Source organism: Mizuhopecten yessoensis, unplaced genomic scaffold, assembly GCF_002113885.1.
Source record: "Mizuhopecten yessoensis strain PY_sf001 unplaced genomic scaffold, ASM211388v2 scaffold5283, whole genome shotgun sequence".
Classification (NCBI taxonomy): domain Eukaryota; kingdom Metazoa; phylum Mollusca; class Bivalvia; order Pectinida; family Pectinidae; genus Mizuhopecten; species Mizuhopecten yessoensis.
Window position 1 is genome coordinate 92,723 of NW_018405971.1, and position 22,777 is coordinate 115,499.

A 22,777-nucleotide genomic window follows, 5' to 3' on the forward strand; every position below is an offset into this window, starting at 1 on the left:
GAGTCTTACAACTATGATAATACCTTACCTCATATGAGGGTCTTAACCCTCTCCAGTGTATTGTCAACTTTAGGGCTTTCTTTACTTTCCAAACCTACAAATACAATGGAAAATATTAACATGTTTGAAATCACAATTTTTTGAGAAGTCATAGCAAAATGTTTAATAAATATTATACTGTACTACAAATATTTCCTAATATTGGCTCTGTCTCTCAGTAACACCCTTACCTTATTGGGTCCGATTCTCCTGTCCCCATCGGGATAGGGGCATGGTTTCTACCACATTGAATCATGTTGGGCTAATATATCAAATTAGATTAAGATAAAGCTATAGGATAAAATAGATAAATGTAATTTTCATTCGCAAACTTTGTTGGGCTCCATCTAAGGAAGCTACTTGTTGAATATCACAACTCCATGCCTTTCATTTCTTCAAAATAAGCTGTTTGCAGTTTGTGACCTTGAGGTAATTTTCAATGGCAACTTTGGCACGCTCATCTTTGACAGTTACCAGCCAAATATTATAATTCTATGTCTTTACATTATTCAGAAGAAATCATTTGAAGTCTTTGACATATTTGGCCCCTGTGACCTTGAAAGTAGGTTGAGGTCATTTTCATTCGCAAACATTGTCAGGCTTAATCCTAAAAAGCAATCAGCTAAATAATATGATTCTAAGCATTACGATAATTCAAAAGAAGTTGTTCATTCACAGGCACAATCCCTAGAAGCTACCAGACAAACATTAAGATTCTATTCCTTTACAGTTCTTCAGAAAAGTTGTTTGAAGTGTTTGACATATTTGACCTCTATGACCTTGAAAGTAGGTTAAGGTCAATTTAATTCGCAAACTTTGTCAGGCTTCATGCCTGGAAGCTATAAGCCAAATATTATAATTCTATACCTTTCAGTTCTTCTTCAGAAGTAATTTGAATTGATTGACATATTTGACCCCTGTGGCTTTGATAGGTCAAGGTTATTTTCATTATCAAACTTTGTGGGGTTCAATCCAAAGAATCTACAAGCCACATATCAAAAGAGGCCCAATGGGCCTGCATCGCTCATCTGGTATTAATCTCATACTTGTAATCTTAAAAGTGGACTAAAATATAGCTACAGGCAGAATATCAGTGTTTGATTCACAAGAACCTATTAAAAGATTTAAACATAAAGCCTGTGTCCTTGAATGTCGAACAAGGACATTAGGTTGAAAGTGGGTCAAGGTCATTCATTTGAACAAACTTGGTAGCCCTTCATCCCAGCATGCTACTGGCCCAATATCAGTACCCTGGGCCTTTTGGTTATTGAGAAGAAGTTGTTTGAAGATTTTAAGACATTTGACCCCTGTGACCTTCAAAGTTGGTCAAGGTCATTCATTTGAACAAACTTGGTAGCCCTTTATCACAGCATGCTACTGACCAAATAGCATCATCCTGCGACTTTTGGTTATTCAGAAGAAGTTGTTTAAAGTAAAATATTGACGCTTGACGACGGACGGACGACGGATGCCGCACCATGGCATAAGCTCACTAGGCCTTTCGGGCCAGGTGAGCTAAAAATACTATACTTTTCATCAGAAGTCGTTTTAAGTTTTCGATACTTTTGACCCCCGTGACCTTGAAAGTAGGTCAGGGTCATTTTCATTATCAAACTTTGTTGGGCTCTTATTAACAAGCTACAAACTCCATATTAAAATTCTATACCTTTTGGTTCTTTAAAAGAAGTTATTTTAAAGGACACTTTTGACCCATGTGACCTTGAAAGTAGGTCAAGGTCATTTTCATTCTCAAACCTTGTTGGGCTCCTACAAACGAAGCTACCAGGCACATATTAAGATTCTATACATTTCAGTTCTTCAGAAGAAGTCGTTTTAAGTATTTGATAATTTGACCCCTGTGACCTTGAAAGAAGGTCAAGGTCATTTTCGTTCTCCAATTTCGTTGGGTTCTAACCAACAAAGTTATTACCCCAATATCATGACTCTAGGCCTGCCCATTCTTCAGAAGAAGTCGTTCTAAGGAAAAGTTGACAGACGAGGATGGATGGACGCCACACCATGGCATAAGCTCACCTGCCTGAAGGGCACTACGAAGGGCTAGTGCCTTTCAGGAAGGTGAGCTAAAAACACATCAACAAGATATTTACCCCTTAAAAGCTGATATGAAAATGTATTAGCACTAAAACGACCTTGACCTACTGGTAAAGGTCACATTGCTCTAAGAATAGTGCACTGCACAACATCTGTGAATGAAGCAGGTTCACTTCAAGTTTCATTGTGACACATTTAATGCTTCAAAAGCTACTCTGGACAACATTGCGCTAGAAATTTAATTAGCACTTATAAGATATCTATATCTTAATTTAGGTGAAGGTAAAAGTGTCCTAATGACTGTGTACTGCATCAAGATATCCTTCAAGGTTTACTTCTTATGTCCTACACAAGATTACATGACTGAGAAATAATCTGTGATATATGCAGTCAAACCTGCTTGAGCGGTCACCTGAAACAGCGGTCACCTCCCTTATGAGGTCAAGCTTTATTTTATTGTTTAGATGTGATGTGGAAATCAACATGTAAACTAAGTGAAATACAATACTTGTCAAGTCATCAAAGAATAAGAATTTTAAAATATTGGTTAATTTTCCCTTTAGGGCCCCGCCCTGGCCCCAGGGGTTAGGGTAGGAATCCCAATTTTACAATTGTGTAGCCTCATCTACCAAGGAAGATTCTGACCAAGTTTGAAAACATTCCATCCACTGGTTCCGGAGAAGAAGTTGAAAATGTAAAAAGTTACTATATAATGAACCTGAAATAAGCAGCCACCTGTCTAATGCGGCCAGCGGTCACAAAACTCTGGTCCAAGACGTTATCTCCACCTGTATTCAGCGGTCATTTTGTCCAGATTTTGACATCTCAATAGAGCTAAGTTAATTACAATGTGTAATTAAAAACCATAGGTTAGGTTTGACACGTTGAATTGACAAGTTGTTACACAGCGATTTTCAGTTTGCAAATTGGGGCAGGTCCTACCGACCCATCAACAATATTTTACAAACAAAACAGTATTTATCCCACCTTGTGTACTCAATCAGCTTGTGATTTTCAAAACAAGTATGATCTTTTGTGGTATCTGTACATACTGTATCCAAAGCTACTCAGGCCTAATATGTTATCAAACAAGAGGCCCAATGGGCCTGCATCGCCCACCTGTTATTAATCTAACACTTGTAATCTTAAGATTTCATAAGAACCTATTAAAAGATTTAAACATATGACGCCTCTGACCTTGATTGTCGAACAAGGACATTAAGTTGAAAGTGGATCAAGGTCATTCATTTGAACTAACATGGTAATCCTTCATCCCAACATGCTACAGGCCCAATTTCAGTACCCTGGCCCTTTTGCTTATTGAAAAGAAGTCGCTTGAAGATTTTACGACATTTGACCCCTGTGACCTTGAAAGTTGGTCAAGGTCATTCAGTTGAACAAACTTGATAGTCCTTCATCCCAGCATGCTACAGGCCCAATATCAGTACCCTGGGCCTTTTGGTTATTGAGAAGAAGTTGTTTGAAGATTTTAAGACATCTGACCCCAGTGACCTTGAAAGTGGGTCAAGGTCATTCATTTGAACAAACTTGGTAGCCCTTCATCCCAGCATGCTACAGGCCCAATATCAGTACCCTGGGCCTTTTGGTTATTGAGAAGAAGTCGTTTGAAGATTTTATGACATTTGACCCCTTTGACCTTTGAAAGTTGGTCTATTAATGAAACAAGTGGCCCAGACTTGGGCCTGTATCGCTTGCCTGGAAATGTTGGCAAAATTGAAGATGAAATAGCCAGATGTTGCTGTACATGTATTACATGGTTAGTCAGGGGTTATATTTATATGCAATTGGACAAAATCCTGTCATTCCAACAGGAAAAGGAGGATTTGGAAGAATTTGCTATGTTTCCACTATTGGGCCCGCCCCTCTAACCCTAGGGGGTCAGACCCACCCCACCGTTGATACAAAATTAGTTCCCCTTCACCCAAGGATGCTTTAGACCTAATATGGACATAATCCTGTCTTTCCTACAGAAGAAGGATTTTAAAGTTGTTTTTCTATTTTCCCTATTTGGCCCGCCCCTCTGACCCAGGGGGGTAAAACCCACAGATTATACAAAATTGGTTCCCCTTCACTCAAGGGTGCTTAATCCCTAAATTGAACAAAATCCTGTCTTTCCTACAAAAGAAGGATTTTAAAGCTGTTTTTCTATTTTCCCTATTTGGCCCGCCCATCTGACCCAGGGGGTTAAAACCCACAGTTTATACAAAATTGGTTCCCCTTCACCCAAGGGTGCTTAATCCCTAAATTGAACAAAATCCTGTCTTTCCTACAAAAGAAGAAGTATTTTGAAGAATTTGCTATGTTTCACCTATTGGGCCCAGCCCCTCTGCCCCAGGGGGTCAGACCCAATGTTTATACAAAATATAGAGATCCCCAAAGGATGCTTTAGACCAAATATGGACAAAATCCTGTCATTCCTACAGATGGAGAAGAATTTTAAAGAATTTGCTAATTACCCATTTTGGGCCCCACCCATCAGGCCCCAGGGGGTTCAAACCCATCATTTATACAAAAATAATTGCCCCCATCCCAGCACAGATAATTGGGTTTACTAACTTCTATGAAGGCCCCCTATCCAAGCAGGGATCTTTGGGTTAACTTACCTCTATAAAGGCCCTATCCAAGCAAGGATCTAAGGGTTACTTACCTCTATGAAGGCCCCCTATCCAAGCAAGGATCTAAGGGTTTACTTACCTCTATGAAGGCCCCTATCCAAGCAGGGATCTAAGGGTTTACTTACCTCTATGAAGGCCCCTAACCAAGCAAGGATCTAAGGGTTTACTAGCCTCTATGAAGGCCCCTATTCAAGCAGGGATCTAAGGGTTTACTTACCTCTATGAAGGCCCCTATCCAAGCAAGGATCTAAGGGTTTACTAGCCTCTATGAAGGCCCCTATTCAAGCAGGGATCTAAGGGTTTATTAACCTCTATGAAGGCTCCTATCCAAGCAAGGATCTAAGGGTTTACTTACCTCTATGAAGGCCCCTATCCCAGCAAGGATCTAAGGGTTTATTAGCCTCTATGAAGGCCCCTATCCAAGCTGGAAAAATAGGGTTTACTAGCCGCTATGAAGGCCCCTATCCCAGCATGGATAATTGGGTTAACTTACCTCTATCAAGGCCCCTATTCCAGCACAGATAATTGGGTTTACTAACCTCTATGAAGGCCCCTATCCCAGCACGGATAATTGGGTAAACTTACCTCTATGAAGACCCCTATCCCAGCATGGATAATTGGGTTTACTAACATCTATGAATGCCCCTATCCCAGCATGGATAATTGGGTTTACTAACCTCTACGAAGGCCCCTATTCAAGCAGGGATGATTCGGTTTACTAACCTCTTTGAAGGCCCCTGTCCCAGCACAGATAATTTGGTTTACTAAGCTCTATGGAGGCCCTTATCCAAGCAGGGATCTTTGGGTTTACTTACTCCTATGAAGGACCCTATCCCAGCAGGGATGATTGGGTTTACTTACTCCTATGAAGGCCCCTATCCCACCAGGGATAATTGGGTTTACTAACCTCTATGAATTCAACGGCCCCTAACCCAACACGGATAATTGGGTTTAATAACCTCTATAAAGGCCCCTAGCCTAGCAGGGATAATGGGGTTTATTAACCTTTTTAGTGTATGAAGGCCCCTTTTCCAGCTGGGATAATTGGGTTTACTAACCACTATGAAGGCCCCTTTCCCAGCACGGATAATTTGGTTTACTAAGCTCTATATATGAAGACCTATATACCACCAGGGATAATTGGGTTCACTAACCTTTACGAAGGCCCTTATCCCAGCACAAATAATTGGGATTATTAACCTCTATGAAGGCCCCTATCCCAGCAGGGATCTTTGGGTTTTCTAACCTCTATGAAGGCCCCTATCCCAGGGGGACAATTGGGTTTACTAGCCTCTATGTAGGCCCCTATCCCAGCAGGGATCTTTGGGTTTACTTAGCTCTATGAAGGCCCTGATCACAGCAGGGATGATTGGGTTTACTAACCTCTATGAAGGCCCTTATCCCACAAGGGATAATGGGGTTTACTTAGCTATATGTAGGCTTTTATCCCAACAGAGATAATGAGGTTTACTAACCTCTATGGGCCTATCCAAGCACGGATAATGAGGTGTACTAACCTCAATGAAAACCCCTATCCCAGCAGGGATAATAAGGTTTACTAACCTCTATGAATACCCCTATCCAAGCACGGATAATGAGGTTTATTAACCTCTATGAAGGCCCCTATCCCAGCAGGGATAATGAGGTTTACTTAGCTCTATGAAGGCCCCTATCCTAACAGGGATAATTGGGTTTACTAACCACTATTAAGGCCACTATCCCAGCAGGGATAATGAGGTTTACTAACCTCTATGAAGGCCCAAATCCCAGCAGGGATAATGAGGTTTACTTAGCTCTATGAAGGCCCCTATCCTAACAGGGATAATTGGGTTTACTAACAACCACTATTAAGGCCACTATCCCAGCAGGGATAATGAGGTTTACTAACCTCTATGAAGGCCCCTATCCCAGCACGGATAATGAGGTTTACTAACCTCTATGAAGGCTCTTATTCTGAAAAGAATTATTGGTTTTTACTAACCTCAATGAAGGCCCCTATCCCAGCAGGGATCAGCACCAGTAAACTGGTCTCCTGATCCATCAGGTAGAAAAATATAATTATTGTCGAAACACATCTCCACAAAACTGAAAAAAGCAAAACATTTATTTTAAGTTTAATAAGCATCTTCACCAAAGGGAGCCGATTTATACCCAAGTTTCTACACACTTCCAGAAAACTAAAATAAGGAAACAAAAGTTTCAAATATTCTGCACCTGACCATCTCCATAACAGAGGAGATTTGTGAGGTCAGTGACGTACAAAGGTAATCCATTTAGTTAAATCACACTATCACGTGTCTTTGGGTACATAATCTAAAAAATATGGGGTTATCAAGTTCATATATGGTAATGATACCTACCTATAATGGTAATGATACCTACCTATTATAGTAATGATACCTACCTATTATAGTAATGATACCTACCTATTATGGTAATGATACCTACAGTACCTATTATGGTAATGATACCTACTATTATGGTAATGATACCTACTAGTATAGTAATAATACCTACCTATTATAGTTATGATACCTACCTATTATGGTAATGATACCTACCTATTATGATAATGATACCTACCTATTATGGTAATGATACCTACCTATTATAGTAATGATACCTACCTATTATGGTAATGATACCTACCTATTATGGTAATGATACCTACCTAGTATGGTAACGATACCTACCTATTATGGTAATGATACCTACCTATTACGGTAATGATACCTACTATTATGGTAATGATACCTACCTATTATGATAATGATACCTACCTATTATGATAATGATACCTACCTATTATAGTAATGATACCTACCTATTATAATGATACCTACCTATTATGGCACGGAATTAGATTAGAGGGAAAGGCAACTGCCTCTTCGGTATAGGAAATATGTGCCGTGCACTTGATGACGAGAAAGCGTGAGAATTTACGTGATTCAGGGAAAAAAACCACCGCTTCAAACATGGAAGAAATTGATTGCCGTTCAGAAGTAACATATTTTGGGCTATCTCTACCGTTACATTGTCCGGATTTCAAAGTAAGTGATCTTTGCTAAACTTCTGTATAAATATAATAATGTTTGTTTTGTCGAATACCAGAGAAATGTCGCAGAATGCGAAAGTTTATAGTAAACATAGTGCGTTTCCAACTTGAATTATTTTATGGCTTCACACCCGCCATCGAGATCTACTTAACTTGCTAATAAATAGATTATTTTGACATACGGACTAAACCAAATTGTTTATTTATAAGTTTTCTATTGCTTCGGGTGTTTTTTAAGTGAACCCATATCTCTGATTTTGTAGTATTTGTATTTTGAAATCAGTTGCTAATCAGTTTATTTTAATAATGGCCGCCATTTTGCCTTAGATTACTGATCGCGGGTGGGTTCATGAATGCATGTAATTCTCGGTAATTGATCATAACTATGTAATAATTTGTTTACATAATTACAATCTGGTATATTATCATGTACACAAAACGATTTTGATCGCACTGACAATCTAGAAAGAGTATTTTTAAGGCTCTGAATATAGACCAAAATTCATCGTGATGCAATAGCGTGTGATTTCACTTTCTTCATCGTCTTGCATTTTACCCTCCATCGAGCATCGAGATCTACTTAACTTGCTAATAAATAGATTATTTTGACATACGGACTAAACCAAATTGTTTATTTATATGTTTTCTATTGCTTCGGGTGTTTTTTAAGTGTACCCCTATCTCTGATTTTGTAGTATTTGTATTTTGAAATCAGTTGCTAATCGATGTGTTTTTAATAATGGCCGCCATATTGCCTTAGATTACCAATCTGATTTTGTACTATTTGTTTTTGTATCAAATGCCTATCTGCTTGTTGACAAATCCCTATTATTCTCAATGATGAAATCTTATAGATTTTTTTTAAATTGTTGAATAACAAGGCCAGTGTTAAATTGTTTTCACAGTTTATTATGTACTGATTCACTATAGACAAGGGCTATCCACTGGAAATTATATGTTAATAGAGAAAGATTTCAAAGTTATCTAAGTCTGTGATTATGGTAATGATACCTACCTATTATGTGATTTGTTAATTACATTTAGAATTGTAATTATGACAACTATTTTCTCAACATAAACTTGTAACAAAGATAAATATGATCATCTCAAGCTGTAGCAAGGCTCACAAATGAAACCTGTTGAATCAAATAATTTGGAACATTAAAATATATCCTCATAATTATAAGCAGCACTATTTAATACTTAAAACTTCCTAATTGAGCTAAGAGTTTTTCTTCTGAACTTCTCAACGGAGCGAGATTTTCACTTAATATGCTAATTACATATATCATTGCTTACCTGCTCTGGAAGACAAGCCCACCATTGACTTGCGTCCCTTCCAATAACTTATATCATTCTTAAAAGCCAGGAAGTCAAATAGTAACTGGAAGCAAAAGTCACAGTGTTTAAGAATGGAATTAAAAATTTGCCACCAAAATATCAAAATTGATTGAAGAGGAGAAACTTAAGTCAATACATCAGTGTACAAGAAGTTTTTTAGACCAACATTTTTGTACACAGTATTTTCTATTTTACAAGAAAATAAACATTAAAAGAAGTCTAGCTGCTTTCATTTGAAAAATAATTTAATATTTAAATAAGATGTTACTATGAAAAAATGATTTACAAAACAGGTTTGTATTCCAACAAGAGGCCCATGGGCTTTAACTGTCACCTGACATCCGATTAAAATTAAGACTGTCATCCAGGGGCCAATTCATACTTTTCGTCGGTCCGAGTGACCTTACTGCATCGTCCATTAATTTTTCCTTGTGAACACAATAACTTCAGTAAATATGAACCGATTTTGATGAAACTTTGTATGCAGCTTTGTATCAATGAGATCTTGGATTAGTTTGAATACCGGACCAATTTGACCATAACTTGCATAGTTATTCCCCTTGGTAATTCTATTATTGTTGGACCCTGTGAACACGATAACTGAAATAAATGGGTGTGACTCCAATTTTGACCCAAGGGGTCTGTTTTGAACAAGCTTAGTAACTGTATGTCTTTTGTTCTTGGTTAAAAGAAACAAGTAAAAGCGTAAATCAATGATTTATTAAATAAGGCACAAAATTTTAAAAGCACCTTGTTAGTAGCAAAAATGTGTCATGAATGAAAAAAAAGGTGTACCACATGAATTTACATCTATTCTTGTGTAATGTCAATCAACATCACAGGGACAAATAATAATATAATGACAAGGGGCAATAACTCTGCAGGTTACCGTCAAATAATTACCGGACAAAGTTTCATTGAACTCCGTCAACATTTATTCAAGTTGTCGTGTTTACAAGGTCCAATAATAATATTATTACAAAGGACAATAACTCTGTAAGTTACTGTCAAATAATTCCCAGTTTCCAACTCATCCGAGATCTTATTGATATAAGGCCGAATACAAGGTTTCATCAAACTTGGTTGAAAATTACTTAAGTTATCATGTTAACAAGGTCCAATAATATTAGTATTACAAAGGGCAATAACTCTGTAAGTTACTGTCAAATAATTCCCATTTTCAAAGTCGTCTGAGATTTTATTGACATATGGCTGCATACAAAGTTTCATCAAACTCGGTTAACATTTACTCAAGTTATTGTGTTCACAAGGTCCAACAATAATATTATTACAAAGGGCAATAACTCTGTAAGTTACTGTCGAATAATTCCCATTTTCGAACTCATCAGGGATCTTATTGATATATGGCTGCATACAAAGTTTCATCAAACTCGGTTAACATTTACTCAAGTTATTGTGTTCACAAGGTCCAACAATAACATTATTACAAAGGGCAATAACTCTGTAAGTTACCGTCGAATAATTCCCATTTTCGCCCTCGTCCGAGATCTTATTGATATATGGCTGCATACACAGTTTCATTAAACTCGGTTAACATTTACTCAAGTAATCGTATTCACAAGGTCCAATAATAATAATACAAAGGGCAATAACTCTGTAAGTAAGTTACTGTCCAATAATTCCCATTTTCGAACTCGTCCGAGATCTTATTGATATAAAGCTGCATACAAAGTTTCATCAAACTCGGTGAACATTTACTCAAGTTATCATGTTGACAAGGTCCAATAATAATATTATTACAAAGGGCAATAACTCTGTAAGTTATTGTTCAATAATTTCTATTTTCGACCTCGTCTGAGATCTTATTGATATATGGCTGCATACAAAGTTTCATCAAACTTGGTTAACATTTACTGAAGTTATCATGTTCACAAGGAAAATTTAACGCACGACGCACTACGACGGACAAAAGGCTATCACAATAGGTTAATTACCATGACCTATGGTCAGGTAAACTAAAAACCAATTGCTTGGCTATATCATTGTGGTAATATGGTACCATAATGAAATCAAACTAAATTAAGTATTAAATAGATTCTTAGGAACAGAAAGTCAAGCCTGCATGGTTTGATTGACTGGTAAGGTAACCCTATTATACTGGGACAGTAAGAACACTCTAGGTTGATAGGTCTATCTAAGGGCTTCCGTATACAAACTATACTTACATGGAATGCAGCAACAGCAAATGTAAGCATCAAAAATGTAAAATTTGTGTCTGCAAAGATTCCTTTCACTTCATCCGTGTCTTTCTCAGAAAATCCTGAATGAAAAGGAAACGATTCTCAATCTTACTCTGCATATAATTATTTAATGGCTACATAATTATAAGTTTGATTTCAAAAATAAGCAAACTATTTTTAAATTGTATACATATATATGATTAAAAGGTCTACATACTTAAGCAACACTGATGTTATTAAGAAGTTTATAATTTGAAACAACCAACAGATTATTAAGATTCTATTATCTTTGACCTTATTTTCATGACCCATTTTTTTTGAAAATTGAACAAAACATGATTTTGGAAGTAAGAAAATATTTTCTGCACAACTGAACAAATGGAAAAAAAATGGAAACAACTTGACATTTCCTGATTTATACCTGTAACAATCATTATGAGTTGGAGGACTTCTTTCTCTCATGACATTCATATGTTACAAAAACTGGGTTTATTTCACTTAAGCTTGCAAACAACAAATATTCTATTAAACTTAATTCTGTCTAGTTGGAAAGTGTCATTTAACATGTTATTAGACTTTTGATAGGATGGAAAGTGTCATTAAACATGTTATTAGACTTTTGACAGGATAGAAAGTGTCATTAAACATGTTATTAGACTTCAGTCGGGATGGAAAGTGTCATTAAACATGTAGTTATAAGTGTCTTTAAACATGTCATTAGACTTCAGTCGGGATGGAAAATGTCATTTAACATGTCATTAGACTTTGGTAGGGATGGAAAGTGTCATTAAACATGTCATTAGACTTCTGTCAGGATGGAAAGTGTCATTAAACATGAAGTTAGACTTCAGTTGATATGGAAAGTGTCATTAAACATGTTATTAGACTTCAGTCGGGATGGAAAATGTCATTTAACATGTCATTAGACTTCGGTAGGGATGGAAAATGTCATTAAACATGTTATTAGACTTCAGTCGGTATGGACAGCGTCATTAAACATGTCATTAGACTTCAGTCAGGATGGAAAGTGTCTTTAAACATGTCATTAGACTTCGGTAGGGATGGAAAGTGTCATTAAACATGTCGTTAGACTTCTGTCGGGATGGAAAGTGTCTTTAAACATGTAATTAGAATTCGGTAGGGATGGAAAGTGTCATTAAACATGTGGTAAGACTTCAGTCGGGATGGAAAATGTCATTTAACATGTCATTAGACTTTTGTCAGGATGGAAAGTGTCATTAAACATGTCATTAGACTTCTGTCAGGATGGAAAGTGTCATTAAACATGAAGTTAGACTTCAGTCGATATGGAAAGTGTCATTAAACATGTTATTAGACTTCAGGCGGGATGGAAAATGTCATTAAGCATGTAGTTATAAGTGTCATTAAACATGACATTAGACTTCAGTTGGGATGTAAAGTTCATTAATCATGTCGTTAGACTTCTGTCGGGATGGAAAGTGTCTTTAAACATGTAATTAGAATTCGGTAGGGATGGAAAGTGTCATTAAACATGTGGTAAGACTTCAGTCGGGATGGAAAATGTCATTTAACATGTCATTAGACTTCGGTAGGGATGTAAAGTGTCATTAAACATGTAGTAAGACTTCAGTCGGGATGGAAAATGTCATTAAATATGTAGTTATAAGTGTCATTAAACATGTCGTTAGACTTCTGTCGGGATGGAAACTGTCATTAAACATGTTATTAGACTTCAGTAGGGATGGACAGTGTTATTAAACATGTCATTAGACTTCAGTAGGGATGGAAAGTGTCATTAAACATGTTATTAAACTTCAGTCGGGATGGAAAGTGTCATTAAACATGTTATTAAACTTCAGTCGGGATGGAAAGTGTCATTAAACATGTCGTTAGACTTCTGTCGGGATGGAAAGTGTCTTTAAACATGTAATTAGAATTCGGTAGGGATGGAAAGTGTCATTAAACATGTTATTAGACTTCAGGCGGGATGGAAAATGTCATTAAGCATGTAGTTATAAGTGTCATTAAACATTTCATTAGTCTTCAGTTGGGATGTAAAGTTCATTAAACATGTCGTTAGACTTCTGTCGGGATGGAAAGTGTCTTTAAACATGTAATTAGAATTCGGTAGGGATGGAAAGTGTCATTAAACATGTCGTTAGACTTCTGTCGGGATGGAAACTGTCATTAAGCATGTTATTAGACTTCAGTAGGGATGGACAGCGTCATTAAACATGTCATTAGACTTCAGTAGGGATGGAAAGTGTCATTAAACATGTTATTAGACTTCAGTCGGGATGGAAAATGTCATTAAGCATGTAGTTATAAGTGTCATTAAACATGTCATTAGACTTCAGTTGGGATGTAAAGTTCATTAAACATGTCGTTAGACTTCTGTCGGGATGGAAACTGTCATTAAACATGTTATTAGACTTCAGTAGGGATGGACAGTGTCATTAAACATGTTATTAGACTTCAGTCGGGATGTACAGTGTCATTAAACATGTCATTAGACTTCAGTTGGGATGTAAAGTTCATTAAACATGTCGTTAGACTTCTGTCGGGATGGAAACTGTCATTAAACATGTTATTAGACTTCAGTAGGGATGGACAGTGTCATTAAACATGTTATTAGACTTCAGTCGGGATGGAAAATGTCATTAAACATGTTATTAGACTTCAGTCGGGATGGACAGTGTCATTAAACATGTCATTAGACTTCAGTCAGGATGTAAAGTGTCATTTAACATGTCATTAGACTTCAGTCGGGATGGAAAATGTCATTAAACATGTAGTTACAAGTGTCATTAAACATGTCATTAGACTTCAGTCGGGATGGAAAGTGTCTTTAAACATGTCATTAGACTTCAGTAGGGATGGAAAGTGTCATTAAACATGTTTTTAGACTTCAGTCGGGATGGAAAATGTCATTAAACAAGTAGTTACAAGTGTCATTAAACATGTCATTAGACTTCAGTCAGGATGTAAAGTGTCATTTAACATGTCATTAGACTTTTGTCAGGATGGAAAGTGTCATTAAACATGTTATTAGACTTCAGTCTGGATGTAAAGTGTCATTAAACATGTCGTTAGACTTCTGTCGGGATGGAAAGTGTCATTAAACATGTTACAACGTGAATTTACTGTTGTGATGTTTTACTATATGACCTTGAGCTTCAAAATGAATAAATCAAATATTTTAAAAATAAGTGACTCTATACGGCGCTGGATAAAGATAAATGGTGGGAAAATGAGAAATTTGTTTCTGGCAACCATACTCAAAGTAATGAATTTCATTTGGTATAAAGTATCAGAGCCTCACCAGATATGAATATATACCTGGGTATGAATGCATGGTGGGGTCTCTTACTATTGTAAACATTTGTATAGTAATTAGAGGCCCAGAGGAACTGTATAGCTCACCTGAATATGTTTAAAATAATTGGTATGAAGTGAAGATATAGCTCTCTATGGTAGGTGCTGTAAGTACATATGAAATTTCAGAAAGATCCATCCAGCACTTGAGATATAGCGAGAACAAACTTCAAACTGAGCCACACCCCTATGCCCCTAGGGGGGTCATGCCCACCAATTATACAAAATTGAGGCCCCTTGGTCCAAGGATGCTCCATACTAAATAAGGTTAAAATCCCTTAATCCCTATGGTAGAAGAAATATTTTACAGGTTTTACCTCTATGTCCCCTATTGGGCCCCGCCTCTCTGCCTCCAGGGGAGGTTAGACACACCGTTTATAAAAAATTGGTTCCCCTTCACCCAATGATGCTTCATACCAAATTTGGACAAAATCCTGTCATTCATACAGAAGAAGAAGGTATTTGAAGAATTTGCTATGTTTCCCCTATTGGGCCCCTCCCTTCTGCCCCCAGGGGGGGGCCATATTCGCTGTTTATATGAAATTTAGTCCCTTTTGCTCAAGGTTGCTCCAGACTAAATTAGGATAAAATCCCTTAATCCATATGGTAGAAGAAGGATTATAAATGTTTTACTTCTGTTTCCCCTATTGGGCCCCACTCCTCAGGTCCCAGGGGGGCCACATCCACCGTTTATACAAAATTGGTTCCCCTTCACCCAAGGATGCTTCAGACCAAATATGAACAAATCCTTTCATTCCTACAGAAGAAAAAGGATATATTAAAGATTTTGCTCTATTTCCCCTATTGGGCCTCGACCCCCAGCCCCCAGGGGTGTTAGACCCACCGTTTATACAAAATTGGTTCCCCTTCACCCAAGGATGCTCCACACCAAATATGGACCAAATCCTTTCATTCCTACAGAAGAAGAAGGATTTAAAAGAATAATTTGCTATATGTTTCCCCTATTGGGCGCCACCCCTCAGGCCCCTGGCGAGCCAGACCCATGGTTTATACAAAATTATTTCCCCTTCGCCCAAGGATGCTTCAGACCAAATATGGAACAAATCCTTTCATTCCTACACAAGAAGAAGGATTTTAAAGAAGTTGCTATTTTTTCCCTTATCGGGCCCCACCCCTCAGCCCCCAGGGGGGTCACACCCACCATTTATACAAAATTGAGTCCCTTTGGACCAAGGATGCTACAGACTAAATTAGGATAAAATCCCTTCATCCCTACGGTAGGAGAAGGATTTTCAAAGTTTTACCTCTATTCCCCCTATTGGGCCCCGCCCCGCCCCTCTGCCCCCAGGGAGGCCACATCCACCGTTTATACAAAATTGAGTCCCCTTGGCCTAAGGATACTCCAGACCAAATTAAGTCAAAATCTACTAGGCCGTTCAGGACTAGTAGCGTTTTAAAGGAAAAGTTGACGGACGAACGCTGCGGTATGGCATAAGCTAACCATACGCATGGTCCTTTGGACCAGGTGAGCTAAAAATTAATTGTAAGTGGTGCGGGTCATACTTCCCTGATACCCCTATATTTATATGGAATATTCCTAGCATGAAAGTGAAATATGGTAAGTCTACTCCATTCATTGTTCTTTTTTTTATATCATTATTTATTCTATTTTCTATTTTTTAACATCCATAGGTACATGTACATGTAACATCAGGTTGATAGTTAATCATGCATTTTTAGCTTTAACAATACACTTTTTTATCAAAACAAATGATCTGGTTATCAATTACCAAATCCATGCAGCATTTTCATTGACTCCATCATGTTGCTCCAGAATCGCAGCTTGCCTATGGAGATCGGGGAATAGGTGATGCTGAGGGGCATGGTGATGGAACTCCTGTTGATTGGCTGAAATCATTACATCATGGCACACTTTACAATTAAAGTCTAGCCTACTGTAAAAACCTGCTTTTGTAGTGCTTAAATTTCTGAAGTTCTTTAAATAAATTACTATTTTGAGGGGACTTGAATTTGTGAAGAAGTTGATCCTGATCAGAGATTTGATTTCCAAATAATATCATTAAAAGTAGGCATAAAACATATGTATACAATGGCCGCACACTTTCATTTCATTTCAACACATTTTATTCATGATGGTATATGAATGGGATCGAACAACAGGCTATGCCTGTACCAGTTCTCTCCTGCATGAATTTGTATGAAACAGTATAGATATATTTTATAATTTATAGTGAAAATGAAAAACTGAAACACCGAACTGCATGTACGGTGTCCTTAGTTGTGTTAACAGCATCTTTATCTTCGAGTAGTTTTTGGAAATGTTCAGATGTAACGGAGGCGAAGCAGGAAGCCTGACTGGTGCTCAGAAATAGTTTCAGCTGCTACAAGGTTATACTTACATGTACTTAAAAGATGATTTTTTTCAATAATTTTACTGAAACAGGATGTAATTGAGATAAGCCTATAACTACTGTCATCACTGTGGCACCCCTTATCCTTATATATAGCATTAACAAGTTTCCACGATGCAGGGATATGTCCAAGTTCCATCGTTTTGTTAAATAGTCATGTGTAATGCACAAAGGTTTTGGACGTTGCGTTCTGTTTAATTACCCGACCGGGCATCCCTAAAATTATATAAGCCGAAGGAATAGGCGATATCAAGAACAGCCATGGTCATACATAGCATCAGATTGTGAATTAATATTTGTTTTAGTTTTGAGGAATTAGATTATGCTGAAGTTAACATTATGTCGATGGTATCCAGCCATATAAAATTTGCCAGAATTTCCAGACAATGAGTTTAATTGAAACCAAACAGATGACTCTGAATAGGGTAACATATAGACCGGTAGCATTGCATGCATGTCCTGATCCTGAGCACTGATGATAATTTTTTTCTAATGAACGAGTTTGAGGGAAATTAAACAGAAATAGTCTCAATGTTATCGATCAAAGATATTTCTTAATTTTAGCTGGAAAGTCAGTTTACAATCATTTTCTTTACTCTACACTGAGATGTATATACTAGCGTTAAAATTAAGCACACACCTCGCCGAGATCAAAGTGTTTTGATAACGGTTAGCCCTATTAAAATTGGGACTGTGTATTAGTAGGTCTTCTTTCTATTCCAGGGACAGGGCTATCGTTGCCACTATGTCTAGCCTTTCGGCTGTGTTGGTGGCTATTACAACAAATCACATTTCGTAAAGCACGTTCCAGTGAAAATAATGCTAATACTGACACTTTTTGACACAAAAACAGCCCAAGTTATTTGTTATTTTTTGCCATAAAATTTAGTACTACATGTCAAAAAATTATTCAACTTTCTATCGCTGTAAATTTCAAAACGAAGTATTTTTTAAATGAGCTGATCCTCGAATGCATGCGATACTTTTTTGTTGCGTTTAACATTTCCGGTTGTTTACGGTTTTTAACAACACGTGTCCTTCGTTACCAGACAAGAATTTCATCTGTGACATCGCTATCGTTCCAAATAATGCAAATCAAATCAGGCCTACTTAACATAGAAATTACTCGGCTGTTTATTGATATTAATTGTTTTAAAAGATACAAACGATAGTTTATAAAACTAGAACACTGACAGGTCAGTAAGGGCCCCGTCTTGTGGCAATATATCCCCCATAATCATCAAGAAGTAATCAGCCCATATAGCTGAGCTTGACATTTGACATTTGAAAATCGCAAGGAAGCAAAATATACATTTTACATGTACTATGATGTGAGTCTTGTTTCCTTCCACCTCCATATTTGCTGGGCTAACAGAAATGTAAATACCGGTGCAATACTCATTTGTTAGCTTTGATTTGTTTTATTTCACCTTATATACCCTCCTCCATCAAGAGCCAGGGTCAAAGTCAGAGATCCACTTTGTCTTTGACCTTTTGACCCAAATGACCTTGACAATTAACCCAGTGACCCTGATCTTTGGTCAGTTGACTTATTCTTTCATTCCCACCAACTTTGCTTCATAATATCATAACAAAAAGTTCATCAGTGAAAAATACAAAACTTGACATTGACCCTTTGGCCCCTGTAACCTGGACCTAAGGTCAGTTGACTCTGTGTTAAGTTCTGAACAAGTTTGCTACACAATAACATAAAAAAAAGTTCATCAGTAAAAGATACTATAATTGACCTTGACGTTTAGTCATGCAGTTGACTTCTTTTTAAATTTGGACCAACTTTGTTTCATAATGTCATAACAAAATGTTCATCAGTGAAAAGATATAAAATTTGACCTTGACCTTTGACCCAGTGACCTTGTCCTTTGGTCAAATGACTCCTTGTTTAATTCTGACAAACATTTCTACAAAGTGTCATAATGAAATGTTCACAAGCAAAAAAATACTAAATTTTACCTTGACCTTTCACTCAGTGACCTTGACCTTTGGTCTATTGACTCCTTGTTTAATTCTGAGCAACATTGATTCAAAGTGTCATACCAAAATGTTCACCATTGAAAAGATACAAAATTTAACCTTGACCTTTTACCTAATGACCTTGACATTTGGTCAGGTTGACTCCTTGTTTAATTCTGATCAACTTTGCTTCATCATGTCAAAAAACAAAATGTTCATCAGAGAAAATATGCAAAATTTGACCTTGACCATTGAATCTTTTGACCTTAACCTTTGACCTCAACTTTTTACCTCAGTGTGTCTCTTTGTTTAATTCCTAACAACTTTGCTTCATGTCATAAAATCCTCATTTGTGAAAAGCTACAAAATTTGACCTTGACCCCTGACCTGATGACCTTGACCTTTGGTCAGTTGACTCCTTGTTTAATTCTGAGCAACATTGCTTCAAGGTGTCATACCAAAATGTTCACCAGTGAAAATATACAAAACTTAACCTTGACCTTTGACCCAATGACCTTGACATTTGGTCAGGTTGACTCCTTGTTTAATTCTGATCAACTTTGCTTCATCATGTCATAACAAAATGTTCATCAGTGAAAAGATGCAAAATTTGACCTTGACCTTTGAACCTTATGACCTTGACCGTGACTTTTTACCTCAATGTGTATTTTTCTGAACTTAACATCTTGACCAAGTTTCATGTACATCGGTCAATAAATACCAAAGTTATCAGCCAGGATCAAAATTTGTGGACGGACAGACAGATCGACAGACAGACAGACAGACAGTCAGACAGAGTGATTACTATAGGGCACCCGTATCTCCGATACGGAGCCCTAATTAATCAAAACAGTGAGCAGTTACCAACTCCTTTCGTCATGATTTACTTTCCAGTGAAAAATATTGCTGATATTTACACTTTTTGACACAAAAATAACACAAGTTAAATTATATTATTTGCAATTAAAATGGGTTGGGTCGTTATAAAAATTATTCAGCTTTCTATTGCTGCTAATTTAAAAAAGATCGGTCAAATACTTTTGGAGTGAGGTGGTTCACATACATGTGGAATTATTTTTTCCCGCATTTTTGTTTACGGTTTTGAACAACACGTGTCCTTCGTTACCAGACGAGTAATTTCATCTGTGACAACGCTATCGTTCCAAGTAATGCAAATCAAATCAGGCCTACTTAACTAAGAAATTACTCGGCTGTTTATTGATATTAATTGTTTTAAAAAATGTAATCGATAGTTTATAAAATTTAATCAAAACTACAGTGAGCAGTCACCAACTACTTTCACAATAATGATTTACGTTCCAGAGAAAAATATTGCTGATATTTAGTCTGTTTGACACAAAAATAACACCAGTTAAATTATGTTATTTGCAATTAAAATGGGTTGGGTCGTTATAAAATTTATTCAGCTTTCTATTGCTGCTAGTTTAAAAAAGATCGGTCAAATACTTTTGGAGTGAGGTGGTTCACATACATGTGGGGTTTTTTTTATCCCGCATTTTTGTCTATCGACGCCAACCACAATACTCTGAACCACGCATTACATCGCGTTTAAAAATAGAAAAATATACCCCAAAAAATGAGACATCAATTACTATGATACCACAGATTTTATCAATTAAAAGTAATACAATCAGCCCATAACAATGGGATAAACAATTGATGTAAGAACACTTATCGAGATTGGTTTGTTTTCACACCAACTTCTGCATCTAACGAAGCGGTATCGACGCCATCTTGCTTTGTCAAAATTGAGATAGGTGGCGCTCGCTATCTGCTCCGGAATCAGGGGGAGGTAAGTCTAGATTGACGTGTTATAAAATTGGTAAGGCAGAGAGGGAGTTGCTAATCCCCTTCACTATACGTCCCTGATATACGTCATGACCAGTTTCTGTGCCTGAATATTTATATTGAAAAAAGTTGTATACTGTGGTACCTTTACAGTCCAAAAAAACAGAAATATATCAGTGAAAAGATTACAAAATAACTTCAACATTGGTGTCTGCTGTTTTTAAATGTCAATATTTTTAGTATCACCGTTTAATGACAAATCAATGACATTGTGTCTTCCTTATATTAGGTCGACATTTCAAACATTTGATTGTATACAATACAGTACCTATGTATGCGATGCTATATTAGATCACTGACTTTTATAATCTAATTCTGTGATTACATTTACTCGAAAACATAATTGAATTATGAGATTAATACATTTTTTGTTTCTCACTATACTTGGAGCATACACAAGTTATGATTTAACATCTTGGTTCAATAATGAAAATCATCTCGATCCACTCCCTTAATTAGCATACTTGGGTATGAAATTTGTGTACAGGTAAATACCACTAAACACCTGTGCCCAGTGCTGACAGCAGGAGGCCCCAGGCTATATAACTATATACCATCAAAGGGATGTCATCAGGTAGGCAAGGGGTGTCGTCTCACGTAGCCTACATTTGGTATTTTCCTATATACAGGTAAGATGTTGGGTGTATGCTAGGTGAGATTTGGTGTCAGAGAACAATAGGATTTAATTACAGGTAAACTATAGTCTGTACTATAAAGTGTCTTACCATGTGAATATGACCGTATACATAGGATTGATTTTTGGTGTACAATTTTATCTATTTATATAATTGTTTCCATTTCATCTATTATAGTCTTCATCATAATAATAGGGAATATCAGATTAAATGTCCTAACTTTACATAGTATTACAATACAATACAATTTGTTATATTTAAGTGTCACATATCGATAGACATTGACACTACAGCAGAGTTTACAAAAAGTAAAAGCTACATGTATTCAAAATTTTAATCAATCACTTATCAACATCCAGCCAAATCTGGCTTATGAGACACTAAAAGTCATTATCACACCTTAAAATAAGTAAAATCACTAGCGCTGTACATAATTATATAAAGTTAAAACATAGGTGCCTGTGATACATATGAAATAAAGCAGCGTCTAAAGTCGATCCTTTAAAGGGGTAACTGGACGAGAATTACCGACCGGTTTCGACTTTTAACTTAATTTGTTTACACGATATTCCCAACTTCTCCGTTTTCCTTTTGACTACTAATGTGTTTTATAGACTAGTATATCATGAGCGGTTTCATTAATCCTTAACCAGAGCCTACAGACCTCCACTTTCTGTTCCACATATGTCACAAGAACTCCAACCAAGATCGCCACTTGTGGCAACATTGGTCGCATTTCTTCCGGTATCGAAGAAGTAGCGGCATGCTTTATTATTATTTCTCTGGTCAGGGTTGTAACATCCTTATACCATTGTTGAATAAATTGGTCATGTAAGCTTGTTTTCAATGAATGTTTCAAAAATATATAAGTTCAGCCCGAGTTACTTAAGTATTTCATTAATATAATAATCATTTAAAATGACAATGAAGGGTCATTTCACGTTAACTGTACATCATATTATACACATTACTCCATTATTTATGCAGTATAATAGTAAACACATATTCAAAGTAGTTTCATTAAAATATTATTATTCCGTCTATACCACATGCCTACGGTGCTATTAATCAACACTTTATGGCGGTATATATGGTACAAATTGTTTTCTTCAATTTTATCTTACGAAGTATATTCCTGTAAAGTATAGAATACATGTATGTCTCAGTAGATTAAATACTTCTTTGCATTCATTGAGACTGGAAGAAAAAGAAATGTTCCTTCAGAACG

At 36.7% G+C, this 22,777-nt stretch overlaps 1 protein-coding gene across 3 annotated transcripts in view; it reads right to left on the bottom strand.

Annotated features, from left to right (window-relative positions):
- Positions 1 to 22,777, bottom strand: part of LOC110450529 (cleft lip and palate transmembrane protein 1-like protein) — a 76,345-nt gene that overhangs the window by 27,140 nt on the left and 26,428 nt on the right. For all 3 annotated transcript variants that reach the window (XM_021498090.1, XM_021498092.1, XM_021498091.1), the window contains exons 7-11: positions 16,433 to 16,550; positions 11,310 to 11,404; positions 9,082 to 9,166; positions 6,709 to 6,812; positions 29 to 94 (exon numbers count right to left, since the gene is read on the bottom strand). In XM_021498090.1, the coding sequence (XP_021353765.1) occupies positions 29 to 94; positions 6,709 to 6,812; positions 9,082 to 9,166; positions 11,310 to 11,404; positions 16,433 to 16,550 (468 nt within the window). The remainder of the gene's footprint in view (positions 1 to 28; positions 95 to 6,708; positions 6,813 to 9,081; positions 9,167 to 11,309; positions 11,405 to 16,432; positions 16,551 to 22,777) is intronic.